This window comes from Dunckerocampus dactyliophorus, chromosome 6 (genome assembly GCF_027744805.1).
Source record: "Dunckerocampus dactyliophorus isolate RoL2022-P2 chromosome 6, RoL_Ddac_1.1, whole genome shotgun sequence".
Taxonomy (NCBI): Eukaryota; Metazoa; Chordata; class Actinopteri; order Syngnathiformes; family Syngnathidae; genus Dunckerocampus; species Dunckerocampus dactyliophorus.
Genome location: NC_072824.1, coordinates 11,223,798 through 11,241,099, shown reverse-complemented (window position 1 = coordinate 11,241,099; position 17,302 = coordinate 11,223,798). Strand labels below are relative to the sequence as shown.

The 17,302-nt window shown below is 38.1% G+C and overlaps 2 protein-coding genes across 2 annotated transcripts in view; both read left to right on the top strand.

Moving 5' to 3' along the window:
• The first annotated feature begins 144 nt into the window (after positions 1 to 144).
• On the top strand, positions 145 to 4,833 carry LOC129182708 (extracellular serine/threonine protein kinase FAM20C). Its single transcript, XM_054779147.1, has 3 exons — positions 145 to 485; positions 574 to 633; positions 2,471 to 4,833. Exons 1-3 carry the CDS (start codon positions 409 to 411, stop codon positions 2,724 to 2,726), a joined length of 393 nt encoding a protein of 130 aa, XP_054635122.1. The 5' UTR covers positions 145 to 408; the 3' UTR covers positions 2,727 to 4,833.
• A 513-nt stretch (positions 4,834 to 5,346) lies between these two features.
• baiap2l2b (BAR/IMD domain containing adaptor protein 2 like 2b) overlaps positions 5,347 to 17,302 on the top strand; it is a 12,379-nt gene continuing 423 nt past the window's right edge. Inside the window, exons 1-14 of the mRNA XM_054779790.1 lie at positions 5,347 to 5,400; positions 5,482 to 5,557; positions 9,810 to 9,896; positions 11,604 to 11,665; positions 11,770 to 11,841; positions 11,921 to 12,010; positions 12,097 to 12,228; positions 12,433 to 12,537; positions 14,703 to 14,805; positions 15,500 to 15,707; positions 15,786 to 15,842; positions 15,875 to 15,886; positions 15,933 to 16,248; positions 16,328 to 16,371. Coding sequence (XP_054635765.1) covers positions 5,347 to 5,400; positions 5,482 to 5,557; positions 9,810 to 9,896; positions 11,604 to 11,665; positions 11,770 to 11,841; positions 11,921 to 12,010; positions 12,097 to 12,228; positions 12,433 to 12,537; positions 14,703 to 14,805; positions 15,500 to 15,707; positions 15,786 to 15,842; positions 15,875 to 15,886; positions 15,933 to 16,248; positions 16,328 to 16,371 — 1,418 coding nt within the window. The remainder of the gene's footprint in view (positions 5,401 to 5,481; positions 5,558 to 9,809; positions 9,897 to 11,603; positions 11,666 to 11,769; positions 11,842 to 11,920; positions 12,011 to 12,096; positions 12,229 to 12,432; positions 12,538 to 14,702; positions 14,806 to 15,499; positions 15,708 to 15,785; positions 15,843 to 15,874; positions 15,887 to 15,932; positions 16,249 to 16,327; positions 16,372 to 17,302) is intronic.

The window sequence follows — 17,302 nt, the reverse complement described above, 5'->3', positions numbered from 1 at the left end:
AAAACAAAACAAACAAAACCCCCTCAAAATACAAATACAATTTTCAAAACAAAACTTAGAAATGAAAAAGTTTAAAATGACTTAAAATGTCTTACTGCGTCCAACCTCAGCAGTGAGAGTCCTTGCTTATCCAACTGCGTTCAAAGAGAACATTTTTTTTTTGCTTTTGCCGTCAAGAGGTCATGACAGTGTGAATACCTGACAGAAATGACACTGAATCCACATTTTTGCCATGATTTTAGCTTATAAAGGCTGTGGTTTTAAACTTTTGGTCAGCTGATGAACAGCCCATTTCTCTTCAGTGTTTGTCTGCAGTAAATTGCTTAATCAAAAAACTAATTCCAATGTGCACTATAACAGTTGGTATGCCTCATTAAGGAGTTTCTTCTCTCTCCTCCCCTAGGCAACATGGACAGACATCACTATGAAACCTTCGAGAAGTTTGGCAACAACACTTTCCTGTTGCACCTTGACAACGGACGAGCGTGAGTATTTCTTGTTTATGTATGTGTGTTGTGTTTTTGTCTGTGAGTTTATTCTCTCATTACTGTGTCCACACTTTTCACACTGCAGATTCGGTCGTCACTCCAAGGACGAGCCTTCGATCCTAGTACCTTTGGAGCAGTGTTGCAGGTACAACACAATAAATTATAGATTTTTTTTTTCTTTTGCTGTAAAAACCTCCATCACCTCTGCTTATGTAAAACATAAGCATTCAACTCTTCTATTAAACTCTATTATGTGGTGTTTTTGAACATTGCTCATAATAACGCCGTTAAAGTGTGATCAAATGTTCTGACACTATTAAGAGTAATGTGAGGCAGCTAGATTTTCAGTTATGTGTTCTGTCTTTTAGCTTGATTGACATTTTCAGTTCATTTGTAGCTGTCAATACATAAAATACTGTATGTAAAACCACACCCTGTCATTTATCTTAACATACAAAATACAGTGAAAAGGATTAATCATGATTAATGAATTTGAAAGATGATTAATCAGCCTTCATTTTTACCTGTCATAAAGGTGTAAAAATAAGTAGATAGTTCTTCATAATTAATTGTAAAAACAATATTACTTTAATAACAGTACAGGTAACACATTAGGGGATATTTTGACGTTCTTAACTGTCATACAAGTGTAAAACAAGTTAACCACTGCTATCAGCAAAACGTGAAATCAATAAAAACTTGAAAGGGTCACTGGCATGATTTATCAACTTTGCTTAAATATGTGCTATATTGTTTGCCTTTATGTTCTACGTTGTTAGTCTTTTGAAAGCAAACGGTAAATTAATAAAAATTACATTTAAAGTAAGCGGCGGGAAACATTTCTAATATCTGTCCTTGAAAAGGGCAGTTTCCGGAAGTGACGTCGGTGAAGGCGCAGTAAACAAACGGACGAGACAGAATATGTTTACAGTAGTTATAACAAAGATTTAAGCAATGTGTCAATAGTTCTTGAGGAGGAAGAAACATCTGGAGGTGAAATAGAGAACTACATGAGGTGTAGTACATGAGGTGAATGGAGGAATGGAAAATACACGTTGGTCTGTGCGGCGTCGGAGAAACTCACACACATAAAGTCTCAAGCTGCAACACACATGGCGTGGTCCATGAAGAACTTCTGCAAAGTAGGATTCAATAATAAATTCAACATTTTTGTAGTTAGAGCATAGAAAACCTGTTTGTGGCTGATAAATACAATCTTTACCATTACCATTATTAGAGCCCTGTAGACATGTAATAACATCCCTACAGTCACCTTTACACTATTATTCTTAATAGGGATGCTCCGATCAGGGTTTTTTGCTGCCGATTCCGATACCGATCATGTATGTGTGAGATCGGTCAATACCGATACCGATCACATGGATTAACTGTAGCTTTTTAAATGTATTTATGATGAGCGCTGTTGGCCAGGGCCACCGACAATTCCAAGGGCCCCTGGCAAATTATGAAAAAAATAAACTTTATTGGATTGTCTTTTTTGATTTTTTTGCCCTCATTTGTGTGAAGTGATTTTTGTACTACAGTATTTCACACATACCTGAATTTAATTTGATGCATGTTTGAGTAACCGTCAGGGTCTCTTAATTAGTGCGGGGTCAAAAGTTTTCTGTTTTTTTTATTAACTCCACAAGATGGCAGTAGCTGCATTTAGAGTATCATGAGTGGTCAGCATCCAGCAGCTAGAACTCATCAGCGCTATTAATGTTGGCTGAGTAGTTTGCTCCTTACTGCTATTACATTGGTTCTGTTGCTGCTGTGTTGTGCAATATACTTACTAAATGAGCTACATCACACACACTACAAATCATTATTAAAGTTTGAAAATTAAGGTGATTATATATGAGTTTTTAAACTCTCCAATTATCGCCTGTTTCCAATTAATGCTCCCATCCTCTTTGCGGTTTAGATAAATAAACACCCCAGCCAAAGTTACCATTTACCATGTGTTTTTTTTCCCCTAGAGTTCGCCGTTCCACGTGGCTGCGCCTGCGCCTCCTGTCACTGCCGCAGTATCGCCTTAGTGACGTCATGCGGGCCTCGCTCTCCCACGACCCCCTGCATGGCGTTGCCCCTCTGCTGTCCGAGCCCCACTTGGCTGCTCTGGATCGGCGCTTGAAAACCGTGCTTGAGACCGTAAGTCATTGTGTGAAGCAACAGAGTGAGGGGAGCAGTGATGGGGTCTTCTACGACGACTTCAACCTTCTCATGGACATGTAAACTCCCACTATGTTGAGCAGTCACACCTTATATGATATGGAAGTAATTATATTTGCTTAGTGAGGCATCATTTGCATTAAATTTTTTGCATTTCATGTTTACACTTATGCATAAAAGTAATGGGACACCAGGCCATTCTTTGTTCAAAAGGTGTTTTGAGGGCTGTTATGATTTTGAAAAGGGAGTTTCACTGCATAACAACCAGTTCATATTGTATACCAATTATATCGCATACAGTAAATACAGTGGTGTGAAATATATATATATTTTTTGCTTGTTCGTCACGCTCAAATGTTTCACATATTCAAACAAATTTAAATATTAGTCAATGACAACACACCTGAACACAAAATGCAGTTTTTAAATGAAATTTTTTATTATTAAGGGAGAAAAAAAAAATCCAAACGTACATAGCCCTGTTTGAAAAAGTGATTGTCCCCTAAATCTAATAACTGGTTGGCCACCCTTACCAGCAACAACCGCAGTCAAGCGTTTGCGATAACTTGCAATGAGTCTCTTGCTGTGGAGGAATGTTTGCCCACTCCTTTTTGTAGAATTGTTTTTCAGCCACATCGGAGGGTTTTCCGGCATAAACCGCCTTTTTAAGGTCATGCCACAGCACGTTTTCTGGCAAAATTGAGACAAGCCTTAATGTTCTTTTTATTCAGCAGTGGTTGTCATCTTGGAATTCTGCCATGCAGGCCGTTTTTGCCCAGTGTCTTTCTTATGGTGGAGTCATGAACACTGACCTTAGCTGAGGCAAGAGAGGACTGCAGTTCTTGGGATGTTGTTGTGGGGTCTTATGTGACCTCTTGGATGTGTCGTCGCTGCGCTCTTGGGGTCATTTTATTTGGCTGGCCGCTCCTGGGAAGGTTCACCACTGTACCATGTTTTCACCATTTGTCGATAATGGCTCCCACTGTGGTTCACTAGAGTCCCAAAGCTTTAGAAATGGCTTTATAACCTTTTCAACACTGACAGATGTCAAATACTTTCTTTTTAATTTGTTCCTGAATTTCTTTACATCTCAGCATGATGTCTAGCTTCTGAGGATCTTTTGGTCTACTTCACTTTGACAGGCAGGTCCTATTTTAAGTGATTTTTTCATTGAGAGCAGGTGTGGCAGTAATCAGGCCTGGGTGTGATAAACCACAGTTAAGTTATGCAATCACTTTTTCACACAGGGCTATGTAGGTTTGGATTTATTTCTCCCTTAATAATAAAAAGTTTAATTTAAAAACTGCATTTTTTGTTGTCATTGAATAATATTTAAATGTATTTTTTTATCTGAAACATTTAAGTGTGACAAACATGCAAAAAATAAGGAATTAGGTGTTTCATTCATTGGAAGTGATCTATTCATCATTTTGTGTCAATGTCATATTGTTTTTATCGCTAAGAAAAATGATTACAAAACAAGTGTGTATCCATGTGTGAAAAGTATCAATAATATATGAGAGGATTTGACATTAAAGTGCTTGTGCAGCCCTTTATATGTTAAATATTTGGTAACGTAAGCTGAAATGGAGTCCGGATGCCTCATTATAAGGTTGTGTAACCATATGATTACTCTCAGCCAATCAGTGAGAAAAGCTAATGATTGATGCTGATATACTCTACCGGTCAAAAGTTTTACAATACTCCAATTTCTCTGGAGGAAAAACCTACATTTTTAAGTGGTAAGATGATCTGCCTCTCTTCCATTGTGAATTCCTTTTTTCTTTCCATTTTTATAGCAACAAGTTACTTTCTCCAGTACAGTCCTATTCAACTGATGTCCACAAGGGTATACTGTAGTACCACAGTGTGTTTTGAGCACTGTTTTTATGCAGACAGAGGAAGTAGTAAGTACTCCAGAACTTATTAATTAGCAGGAATTAGTTTTACCACCTGCCGAGGCTTGATCAACCTCCATTTCTGCAGAACAGCTTTAAATTGTTGACCCATTTTGTGGTCCATGAAATGGGCCTTTTTGTTGTTTTTTTTAACCTCTGACACTTCACAACTTACCTTTGTACCATTTAAAGCTATTTGTTGGACTTGAACGACTTGAACTTCAATAAATAACTAGAAAAATGGGGGTGTTCTAAAACTTTGGACCGGTAGTCTAGCTTAATTTTAAATGTTTTCATCAATCATAAAAAGTCACGATTATTTTGAATTTACGTTTTTTTGTGTGTACTTCAAAGCCTTTCTGTGTGTGCAAACATATATTAAAGCCAAAACATAATGAGTGTACGTCGTTGGCCGTCTGGCTGTCCTCAGTCTCCTTTCCTTTCAACCTTCCTAATCAATAATTCACCTGGCATCCCCGATCAATTGCAGCTGCTCTCTTTTGTCCTTGTCCTTCACTGCTCGCTCGCCAATTCCATACACTGAACTTCTGATCACAAGAGAACCTGCTAAAGGACAGGGGGTGAAAAGGGATAAAGAGGGCCTCACTGTGTCAGACACGGGTTTTCTCATAATTGAAGTAAAGGTCATCTCTAGAGGACACCTCCAGAAACTTCATTTCACAAGTTTGAATGTGAATACGGACTCCTTTTCCCTGTTCTCTCTTTGCCGTTCTTTCTTCAAGCGTTTCTTTTTGACTTTCGTACTTGCTTCCCCATCGAGCACCATGTCAGGAACCAGCAGTGACCAGTTGCACAGATCAACCCTATCTGTCTATTCAGTGAGTAGCAACATTTTGAGTCTCCTTCACACATTTCAGTTTAACATCATTAGAATTATGCATATTTGTGTGTTACTGCAGAACCTGATGGAGCACTTCAACCCGGGCCTCCAGAAGCTTGTTGCTCTGGGAAACAGCTACGTCAAAGCTTTCCAAGGTAATGGACTCTAAGTACATGTAAAATTAGTAGTGTGTAGTGTGTGTCTCTGTAAGTGAATGAATGCAACAGAGACTTTAGCAGAAAAAAAAAACAGTTCTAATGAATGTTATTTTCTATTTTTTGTAATTAAATATTAGTGGCCACTGATTAGTATGTAATGTGCAGTTTGGTCTATAAGTCTAGAATTTTAGCTTTAAGTGAAGAGGTTTTGCATGACCATTTAGGAATTATTGTATGGCCATTACCGATTTGGTTTGGTTTGGTTTAATTTTATTTGAACATGCATTCAGGTTACAATGGAATACATCTCATGAATCATTTCACAGTTCCACATGTCCGAAAGAAGTAGGAAGAAGCAACCTACCCCACTCCCCATCCATTCCACATCTTGTGTAGTACATTATTCACTTCCTGTATTTCATATATTATTCCATATAATAATCAGTGTAATAATAAATAATAATAAAAACAAGCACGACATGACAATAAATATAATAATCAATATAATAATAATAAATAAGATGAAGACAAGCATGATAAAGCAGGTTCAAGACTCTTGCATTTAGCAAACATCAACTGCTTGTATTGTTTTTTGAATTTGCTCGTCTCCGTACATTGTTTGAGTTCCTTGCTCAATCTGTTCCATAATTGAATTCCACACACTGAAATGCTGAGGCTTTTCAGCATTGTTCTCGCATATAAGTGTTTCAGGTTACATTTTTCTGTAAGATCATATTTCTCCTCTCTTATAGAGAAATACTGTATGACATTTTTGGGTAGCAAGTTATTGTTAACTTTATGCATTATTTTAGCAGTTTGAAAATGTACTAAATCAGCAAATTTTGATATCTGTGATTGTAAAAATAAAGGGTTTGTATGTTCTCTATACACTGCATTATGAATTATCCTCACTGATCTTTTTTGCAGTACATTGAGTGAGTGAAGGTTGCTTTTATAATTATTGCCACATATCTCCACACAATAAGTTAGATATGGTAATACCAAAGAACAGTAAAGAGTGTGGAGTGATTTTTGATCAAGAACAAATTTTGCTTTAATCAATATTGAAGTATTTCTCGCCACCTTTTGTTGTATATTTCTGATATGAGATTCCCAACTATTTTTTAATCTATTATGATCCCCAGAAATGTATTTTCTTTCACTCTTTCAATGTCCACTCTGTTTATTTGTATTTGATCGTACGTATCCTTTCTGCTATTTCCAAATAGCCTTATTTTAGTTTTACTTAAGTTCAAGGTAAATTGTAAATTGATGTTTGTCTCCATTTTTGAAAATTGGAATCACTTTAGCTATTTTCATTTTGTTAGGAAATATTCCAGTCTGAAATAAGTTATTAATATATGTTAACGGTTCTACAATCTCATTGATAACAACAAATAAGTTATAAATACATATAAATATACCATGGAATTATATATAGAATAAATATAGAATATTATATAATGACTAATCCAGTCATCTTATCTCATGGAGCATTGTTTTAACCAGCAAAGACAAAATGACAGACTTTGGTCATGTCTGTCCAAGTATGGTTATGGTTTAATTTATTTTGAACATGCATACATGTTACATTGGAATGCAATTCCACATGTCCGAAGAGGAGTAGGAAGAAGCAAAGCTTATTTAATCCTATCCCTTCTCATTTCACATCAATTGCTAGTACATTTGGTCACTTCCTGTATTCAAATTATACCCTTTACCAATTCTGAAATAAAAATAAACAAAATATAAAGACAGTATAACAATGTGTTACAACGGAGTTAATGTTTGTAAATCAATATAAATAAATGATATAGCGTTCAGAATAAATAAATAATAAATATGTAATAAGTAATGAAGAAGTCAATAGTTGTCAGAAACATCGTTGGATGATGAGTGCATATAGACAATGTAATACTTTAATTTGTCCTAAGCCGGGGGTCAGCAACCCCCGGCTCTTAAACCTTCTTGTTGCGACTCCCTTTACTGAGCACGGTGATTTTTTACATGTGCATTTTCGAAAAGAATGTCAAATATCCGACTCACTGCAAGTCCATGAATGCATATAGATTGCGTTCTGACTGCTGATTGGGTGAGCAAGAGAGGGTGAGGTAGGCTAGTGTATGCAGTGAGTCTCATTGCGCGGGGGAGAAAAAAAGGTGAGGGAGTTTTGAGTTGAGTCTGAAGCAAGTTACTGCGCAGGAACGAAAGCATAGAAATATAGTTTCATAAAGAAAAGCGCGCTGTAGGTCTGTTCTCGGAACCTGTGACACGCTAATCGCCGAGGTGGTGGCTCTAGGAGAGGCACATAGCGGGAGGAACAATATGTTCTTTCACTTCTCCGTCTCCAAATACCAGAAAAATCTCCCAACGACGTCCATACATTTGTCGCTAGTTGCTTTTGAGAAAATATTAGTCACCAAGAGGTTTTGGAAAGTCGTCAGATTTAGCGAGAAAATGGTCTGGTCAAGTTCGCAGCACTGAGGAGGCGGAAGCCATTCACAGATGGAGAATTGTTCATAAAAATATCAGAGCATCTATCCTCCGAATTAAGAAAATAAACCGGAAATTCAGAAAATAAAAAAATGCTTTGCAAAGTCAGTCAAGGACAGGACCAATAGAATGGTTATTGATGACAATTCAGCGCAGATATAAATGGTATTGTGCAAACACTGAGATGTGAGCTCTGATGGACTTTTTATGTTAAGGTTGGCGACTTTTTGTTTTAATTTTACACAAATATGGGAAACACTCAAAGACTTACAGTGTTGAAATTATTTCAGAGTAGGCCTACACATGTAGGCGCACTTGTTGGTTGAATTTTGTGGTTATATCAGGTAACATTTAAGTTTATAAGCCGTGTAATGTTTTGCAGCTCCAGAATATTTTTTTTACTGGAAGAGGAGGCAAAATGGCTCTTTTGATGGTAAAGGTTGCCGACTCCTGTCCTAAGCAATGAAGGCTAAGGAGTAAGTGCAGTAGTCACTTGACATAGCATTGTTTAGGTATTTACCCTTTGGTTCAAGATTGTAAACATCAACTGCTTGTACTGTTTCTTGAAATTGCTCATTTTAGTACATTGTTTGAGTTCTTTACTCAATCTTTTCCATTAATTAATTCCACATACTGATATGCTGAAAGTTTTTAGAGTCGTTCACTAGGGATGTAACGATTCATTTTAACGATTTGATTCTTATCACAATTCATGGTTGCCGATACGATTCAAGGACGATATTGGATTTTTTGTCAAACCATCCTTTTAGTATAGTCATTTCAACTGTGACTTTTTTTATTTGCTATTGTGTGCTTTCTCCAGAACAAAATGAAGTAGTATTATGTGCAAATAATACTAACTTTAGGCCTTTCGTGACCGGTTCGAACATCGGACCCTCACTCTATCGCGTTTTTCAAAAATGTATTAATTAATAAATGGTTGCTGTTTTGTGGCTGACTACGGCCTACTATTAGTCAAAAAATATGCAAATTTAAACAAATTCTATGTATTCTTGACCTAAATTAAGGATTTTCAAGCATAAAAATGGCAAAATTAACTATAATACAAATGCATTTTAAGGCATTAAATTACCTTGATGAACTGTCGTCCACACTGGCCACTAGGTGTCACTAGTAACACAAACACCAGACGTAATCGTCGGAACAATAGGCTTTTATTGCAGGTTTGAATTATCTCGCAACAGGCACAATAAGAACATAATGATAATAATAATAATCATCATCATCATAATAATAACACGGGCTGCTGTAATAGCTGTACTCCAGCTGAAACTCTACTCTGAATCCCCAACGTAACTTCCTGTCTACACGTCTTGAAGACATTTATTGCAACACACAATAACAGGAGTCTTATTTGGTCTTAAATGGCTTATTTTCTCTGATTATATCTACTATATTGGGTAATATGAGTGTAAAGGTGACTATAGTGTTATTTCATATCTAGAGTGTTCTAATAATATTAAAAATCGAGAGATAAAGGAGTGATTACTGTAGTATAAAAGGTCAATTTTTTGAGCCCCTAATTCCTAAATGACAAATGCCACATTTTTGTGAAATCTCCTTAAGTAAAGCTAAAAGTGTGTATTTTATTAGATTTTTGGGCCAGTTGTATAAAATTATTGTCGTCAAAGTGTTTTGTTGTAGTAGGGTGTTTTGTGTGTACTTCTTCTATACTGTATGAATCTACTTGACATGCAAACAGGTGTTTTATATACTATTTTTTGTGTGTTTACAGCATTAGCAGGTTGTAGTGAGGCCTACTTCAGTGCTGTAGCCAAGATGGGCGACCAGGCGCTTCACACACTATCATCTCGCTCTCTTGGTAAGTTTTTGATATAGTGCGTCAACAAAAAAAACAGGTTTCTTGTAGGGGTGTAACGTTTAAAGATATGATCCGAAACGATTCAGTAACTTGTTAGCCAAAATTTAAACCAGTGTGACTGTGACCTGGATACTGGACAGTGCAGGTGACGTTTCCTAGTATCCCATTGTTTTTTGTAAGGGAATCAGGTATAAATTATTAATAATGCCAACATACTTAAGAATAAATTATCATTGAATACAGAAAAATAGTTACAAATGCAGTACATAATCAGGATGAACAGAGGTTGGTATAGCTTGCCATGATTAATTATTTACTTTAAATAATGCACTCCAAACCTGCACTTTGCACCCAAAGGTGAGGGACATTATACAAATTCCTCAGCAAATAAATATACATATAATATACAGTGTATATATATATGTATATGTATATGTATATATATATATATGTATATGTATATATATATGTATATATATATATATATGTGTATATATATGTACTGTATATATGTATATATATGTGTATATGTATATATATATATGTATATATGTATATATATATGTATATATATGTATATGTATATACTGTATGTATATATATATATATATGTATATATATGTGTATATATATGTATATATGTATATATATGTATATATATATACAGTATGTATATATATGTGTATATATATGTATATATATATATATATATATATATATATATATGTGTATATGTATATATATGTATATATATGTGTATATATATATATATATATACATATGTATGTATATATATATATATATATATATATATACTGTATATATGTGTGTGTGTCGTCCTGAATGGAAACTTGAGAACCCAGATTGATGTAGTTCAATCGTAGGAATATAAATCGATGTAGTGAATGAATCGTTACACCCCTAATTTCTTGTCAAAATTGCGAACCCACTTTAGACTTTATGTGCCTTTTTCCACTAGTGTCACTTTCACTCTGGCCTCTGGGACTTTGTTGTGTTCAATTCCATGTGTTTTGTAAGGCACACAATTATTCCTCTTGTTGGTGGAGAGAACTTGAGAAGGTTGGAGCGGCGCAGTTTGACTAGTGGCCATATAGAATGGCACTCTAAATTATTGATAGGGTATGGGGACATTTTTCAGAGGTGCTCAATCATTCACAATCCATGCATGACTACTGTATGCCAGCTGCAAAATGACTTAAATGGATAACATTGTTATCCATTTTATCAATTTTTTAAAATGCATATCTTTTTTTTGTGAATTACATTGGATCAGCAGCCGTGGCTATGATATAATGACATAAAATCTAAGAAAATATCAAACGTCTGAAGTCAAACACCCTTTATTTAAATGTTTAACAGATGTCATCATGTTCTTCTTTCGACTGACCGTAGTGCTGGTTGCAACCAAGTACTGCATCGTGTTAGCTTCAATACACAATTAGTAAACAATCAATTGCACACACCAACAACATAATTCTTACAAATCAATGGATTATTATGCTCTAATTTTCACCATACCTTCATTATCAAAGTTAATGTAAATGTGTGTTTTTTGTGTTTTGCAGTATTTAACTTATTTATATGTGAAAATGAAGAACATAAAAAAATTACACCTGCATTAGACGCTTTTTTAAAATTAAAATCAGGAGTTTTTTACATTGTAATATTAAAAGCTGTCCTTTTTAGGGGAAGTTCTCATCCAGATATCTGAGACGCAAAGGAGACTCACTGCTGAGATGGAGGGAGTGGTTAGTACACACTACTACATGTACAAAATGCTTAAATAATTCCCATTTGGATCAAAATTATGTTTGGATATACTGTAGATTTATTTCCACTATTCCTGGTGCAGTTTCGATGGTTCCAGGTGGAGGTGTTGCAAGCCATGGAGAAGAACGTCAAGTTGGATGAGGAGTATATCGACGTGAGGCCCAAAAATACTTTTCAGCTCAACTAAAAATTCTTTTTTCGGAGGGTCATGTAGTCGCTTTGTGTCAATGCAGGGAAGCCGGCGAGTGTATGAACTGGAGGTGAGGAACCAGGCGGAGGCTTTGGAAAAACAGCTAAGACGAGGCGCCTACAGGGACTCTCTGGTCCGCAAAACAAACCCATGCACATTATCATGAATCGGGTTTGGACACGTACACACGTTAATCAAAACGTGTTTGTGTGTTGTTAGGAGAGCAGTGACTACATGCAATACTTGAGGCAGAGCCAGCAGGAGATCCTGAAGGAGGAGGAAAGGAGGTATCGTTTCCTGGCAGAGAAACACTGTGGTCTCACTCAGTCGCTGCTCTTCTTGGTTAACAAGGTATACGAGCACAGCTCTTGCTTGCTCATTAGAAACTTAATCGAATGTATTTCAAGAAGCAATTCGTCAAAGTCACAAACAAGCGAGGGCCATTGCATAAATAAGCGAAATGCTGCAGGCCTTTTTTAATTATCTGCTGATGTTTTAGCTGCCTGATCCAGGTCACCATTTAATGAGGTGAGCACCTTCTTCATCTGCATTCAGACAGGCATGTCTCTTCAGCAAAAAGCAGACGGATGGAAGGAGAAAGTCAATGAGACCAGAGGGTCTGGATCTCGAACCCCTACTAATTTGGACCAAGAGGCACAGGTACAAGTTATTAATTATTCTCAGCACTGGTATGAGACATAGCTATGGTTCGCTTTCTCTGCCCTCTTAGTTGCAGTGATTTTTTTTCTTGCTTTATACCATCTATACCAGTGGTTCTCAACTGGTTTGGCTGAGGGACCCAACATCACCCTTCAATTACAAGCGGCAATCTAAATTGGATGCATTTTTGAATGCAAACTTTTCAGATATCTTATTTACTTAATAAATTACATTTCCATCCATCCATTTTCTATACCGCTTGTCCTCATTCGGGCCACGGGAATGCTGGAGCCTATCCCAGATGTCCTTGACAACGAGGCGGGGTACACCTTGCACTGGTCCCCAGCCTATAGCATGACACATACAGTATAGACAACATTCAACAACAACCATTCGCTCAAACATTCACACCCATGTACAATTTAGAGTCTCCAATTAACCTAGCATGCATATTTTTGGAATGTGGGAAGAAGCCGGAGTCCCTGGAGAGAACCCACTCAGTCACGGGGAGAATAGGAAAACTCCACACACAGATGTTTCAATGGAAATACGAACCCACAATCTGGTCATAAATTACACTAATTTGTTTAAATTTGAAATTTAAAGGGATGGTTTGCAACGGGTAGCCAGCTGCTTAGAGGGCGCTAACTTTTGAACGTGTTGCAAGCATTGAGCCAGTTGCAAACAGTGCCTTTAATAAAAAGACATTAAAGTGCAGTTTGATTTCGAGGTAGTGCAAAATAACATGGCTAGCACAAACAATTTTTATGATCACTTTAGCAACAATATGTTTCTATCCACAAATTAAAAAATTAGTAGTAGAAAAAGTTAGTGGATAGTATGTCTTCTGGAGAGGTGAATCAGCGTTTGCGCATGCATCTGGATGAGAAGTGAAACATCAAGTGAGAAATCAAGTGAGTTCAGTTGCTCTGATTCAACACTCAATAGGGAAGTTTAATAGTAATAGAAGGACCATTTCTTCTGTAGGCCACCCTTCTTCTTGGGTAAATACATCGAAATTGGCATTGAATGCCTCCCAGTACCGTCATAATGTGCCTGGTAGTCGTGGGTGGAAACCCCCCATGCAACACAATGTGAGCTTTTGCTTTGTGCCATGCCCTTCTACAGGCGAGCTGTGTGTCAGACGAACGCCGCATTATTCAATATCCTTCCCCTCCTGCTCAAGCTTGACCAAGTCTCCCATAAACATAGCATGCAGGCGTAGCAAGCAAATAGCACCACCGCGAGTTGCATTCATCAGAGTCATTATGTTATTTTTTTGGCAACGACCCCGCGACCCACTGAAAACAGCTCCCCACAAGTTGCAAATCACTGACCGATACTGTTAATATACTGTATACTGTAAATCACAGACTAGAGAAGTACAGAAAGAAAGATTTGGGAAAAGTGAAACAGAAACTGTCTCCCAATTCAGGGGCTGGTTTTGAAGGCCGCAGAAAGGCGTTATTAGTTGGTACTTACGACTATCAGACAAGATTGTTTCATCTCAGTCATTTGAACATCTTAAAGCCAAAAATATTAAACTTCATGTGACCTTAAAATCTTAAAATGTAATATATTATTATATATTGTAACTTAAAAATGCAATCGTCCAAACTATCCAAGAAATCCCAAGAACAATCAATATAAACCAAAACGATTTTTCCGTGAAAAAAAGGTTTGAAAAGATGAGTCAACTCATTCTTTTTGGGGTCTCGATATGCAAACCACGTCGCGGCATCAAACACAGTCTCTCCAAGTGAGTCACTATTTATTTTATTGTTATCATTATTAAAAAACAATGTTCTTTTAGTAATCACTGACAGTCTTGTGGTTGACTCGCCTGACTGACAATTGTAGGCACCGTGGGTTCAGAACTTACTCAGTGATGGTGTGTGAACAGTTGTCTGTCTTTGTACCCTGTGATTGACTTGCAACCTGCCCAGGGTGTAGTCTGTCTTTCACCTGAAATCACCTCATAGGCTCCAGCTCCCTGCGACCCTGAACAGGATAAGCAGTAGAACATGGATGGATATATGGATTTATTTTAGTTATTATTTTGTCTTAGAAATATATTTGCAGAAATAAAGAGTTGTCGTCTTATATATTTGCGTTATTACGGTATATGGCAAAATGTGTGACATCATCATATCCTGTCTCGGCAGCTGCGAGGCTCTGTGAGCTCCCTGCTGCAGACGGTAGCCAGAGATGATGACATGTCTTGGGCCAGGCGGGAGCAACAGGCACTGGGCAAAGTTCCCTCGAGAGGTGGGCCTCCACCTCTGACCATGATCTGCAGTTGTTTGGTAGAATATTCATGCTTGAGTCATAATGCTTTAGGGTGGGTTGCTGGTACCCTAACCTATGGACAATACTCTGAATGTTCTGAACTCTTGTTTCCAGGCAGATTTATCTTTAATGTACATCCATCATCCCACAGTAATCAGCGACAGCACCTCTGCTGGTTGTAGCCAAGTTGTGCACTCCATTTTGTGTCAATTGCTTCAAGATACTCGATTAATCTATTACGATGTCCATGCTTATTTTTGACCCTTAAGGGGCACCGTATTTCTCGCTTGTTCGGCAATACCATTTATAGTGTTTATTTTTGACATCACATCATGCCATTGACACCAGAGGGGCAGGGGGTTCAACCCGTTGCAACTCTGACGTTAGGATTTAAATTATGACCACGGCTATTTCTGCTTCTATGTCTAAGTAAATATGAAATTTTGCACCCTCAACCAGCCAACACTATGCCACTTGACAACAGCTGGTGCTGTGTGAGGTCTTTTTGGTATCAACTACACCAAGTCTGTTTATTGCTGGCACAGGAGGTACACTGCTGCCTCCTGCTGGTCAAACTAGATGAGCATGTGTTCTCATGACTGGATCACTCGAGGCTTCTGAAGAAGGTCCTCTACTCATTCCTAATATTCTCTGTTCTTGCACCATCCTCCAGCTCCGTCGCCCCTCCCCAGCCGCTCTCGCTCCGGGTCTGTGGGAGAGTCCCTGGGTCTGGGTGGAGGCAGACCCATGAGGGCCTTGGTGTCTCATCCCTCCTCATCCAACCCGAAGCTGCTGCCTTTCAACAAGGGGGAGATGATCACTGTGCTGGTCCAGGAGCCACGCAACGGTTGGCTGTACGGGCGCACCGACAGCAGCCTGCGGTATGTTTCTGGACTACAACGGAATTGTTGAGCTTCTTTTGTTTGTCTGATGTGTTTTATTCATTTGCTTTCCCCCAGGCAGGGCTGGTTCCCTGCTGCTTACGTGGGCCCAATTGACGATTTAGACACAAGCAGGTGACATAATTGTACATGCTTATATTCTCTAGCACTCTCTTGATGTGCATGCTGTATTTGCATCTACTGACACCACCTTTCACTCCTCAGTGGCACTTCTCTGAGAAGTAGCAGCATGAACAACTTGCTAGACTCCGGCGACACACACAACGACCAATCAGATGTCAGGAGCTATGGTGATGTCGCGCCGCCGGCCTCGCCTAACCGCAGAGCATCTGTGGACATCCGGTCGGTCTCTCCGCTCCCAGAGCGGAAGGCGGAATCTGCGACGATGGAGACAAAACCTTCTCCTCCTCCTCCACCTCCACCTCCCCCTCCTCCTAAAAGTCTCAATCTCCAAAGGGGGTCCGCTGAACTGCGACCGCTTTCTTCCACCCCTGACAGGAAGAGTGAGGGTGACGCACAGGTGCTAAATGACACTGAGATCAACAATGTTCACTATTCTCTTCAATATAATATCAATATAATTCTAATCATTTTTATAGGGTTTATCACCCAATGGCCCACCTGAGAATCCTCTTTTTCCAAGGTAGCTCTTGTTTCATTCACCTTCCCAGTACACTGTATGGACAAAATCCTAAATCTTAATTCTTCATTTTACTATCATATTATTGACAATTATCTGTTTTTCTATGTAGTGGGAACACAAAGCAAGACCTTAAAGACATGGCTGAACATAATTGACAAAAACTCCCACAGACACGGTCCCAAATCCTATAGAAAGTATTCCCAGAAAACTGTTATACACACTGTAAATGACATATGTGGCACCCCCAATGGGTTGTGCTCAAAATGCTCTGGAAGACATTCTTGCATACATGTTATACAAATATCCTCAAGGTTGTACAATCATTCCACAAATGCTTATGGACAAAAGATGGGCAATACCTGATAAGAAAAACGAGAACCGAAACCAAAAACCAAATTAGTCCCACTTGTGCTCCGGCAGACATTTTCCTTGATGGCGGCCATGTTTTTCAACCAAAGTTGCTCGAATTTTACACACATGTGCTTGTCAGTCCCCTATAAGTGCATACCAACATTTGTGGTGATTCAGATAAACACCCTAAAGTTAAAGAGGGTGTTTGACACAAACTTGAAAGTAAATCCGATTTCTGGGGTTTATTAACAGTGCCACCATGTGGTATATTTGCCACAAAAATTTTATAGTACCAGCAATACAGGAGGGGTGCATGTTTTAACAAATTTTCGGTCCAGGTGTAGAAGGGTTAGCTTCCACAAACTAATACTGTTTGTGTAGTTTTGTCTGTATAGTGTATATAAATCCTTCATGTGTTTATATTTACTCCGGTGTATCTGCTTGTGTGTGGCAGCAGTTGTTTGAGTTGAAACAAAACAGACCTTTGAGTTGGCATGCAAACCCAGTGTATGGTGTTACTTTTCCTCACAGGTGTGTGTGTGTGTGTGTGTGTGTGTGTGTCTATGTAGTGAACACCAAA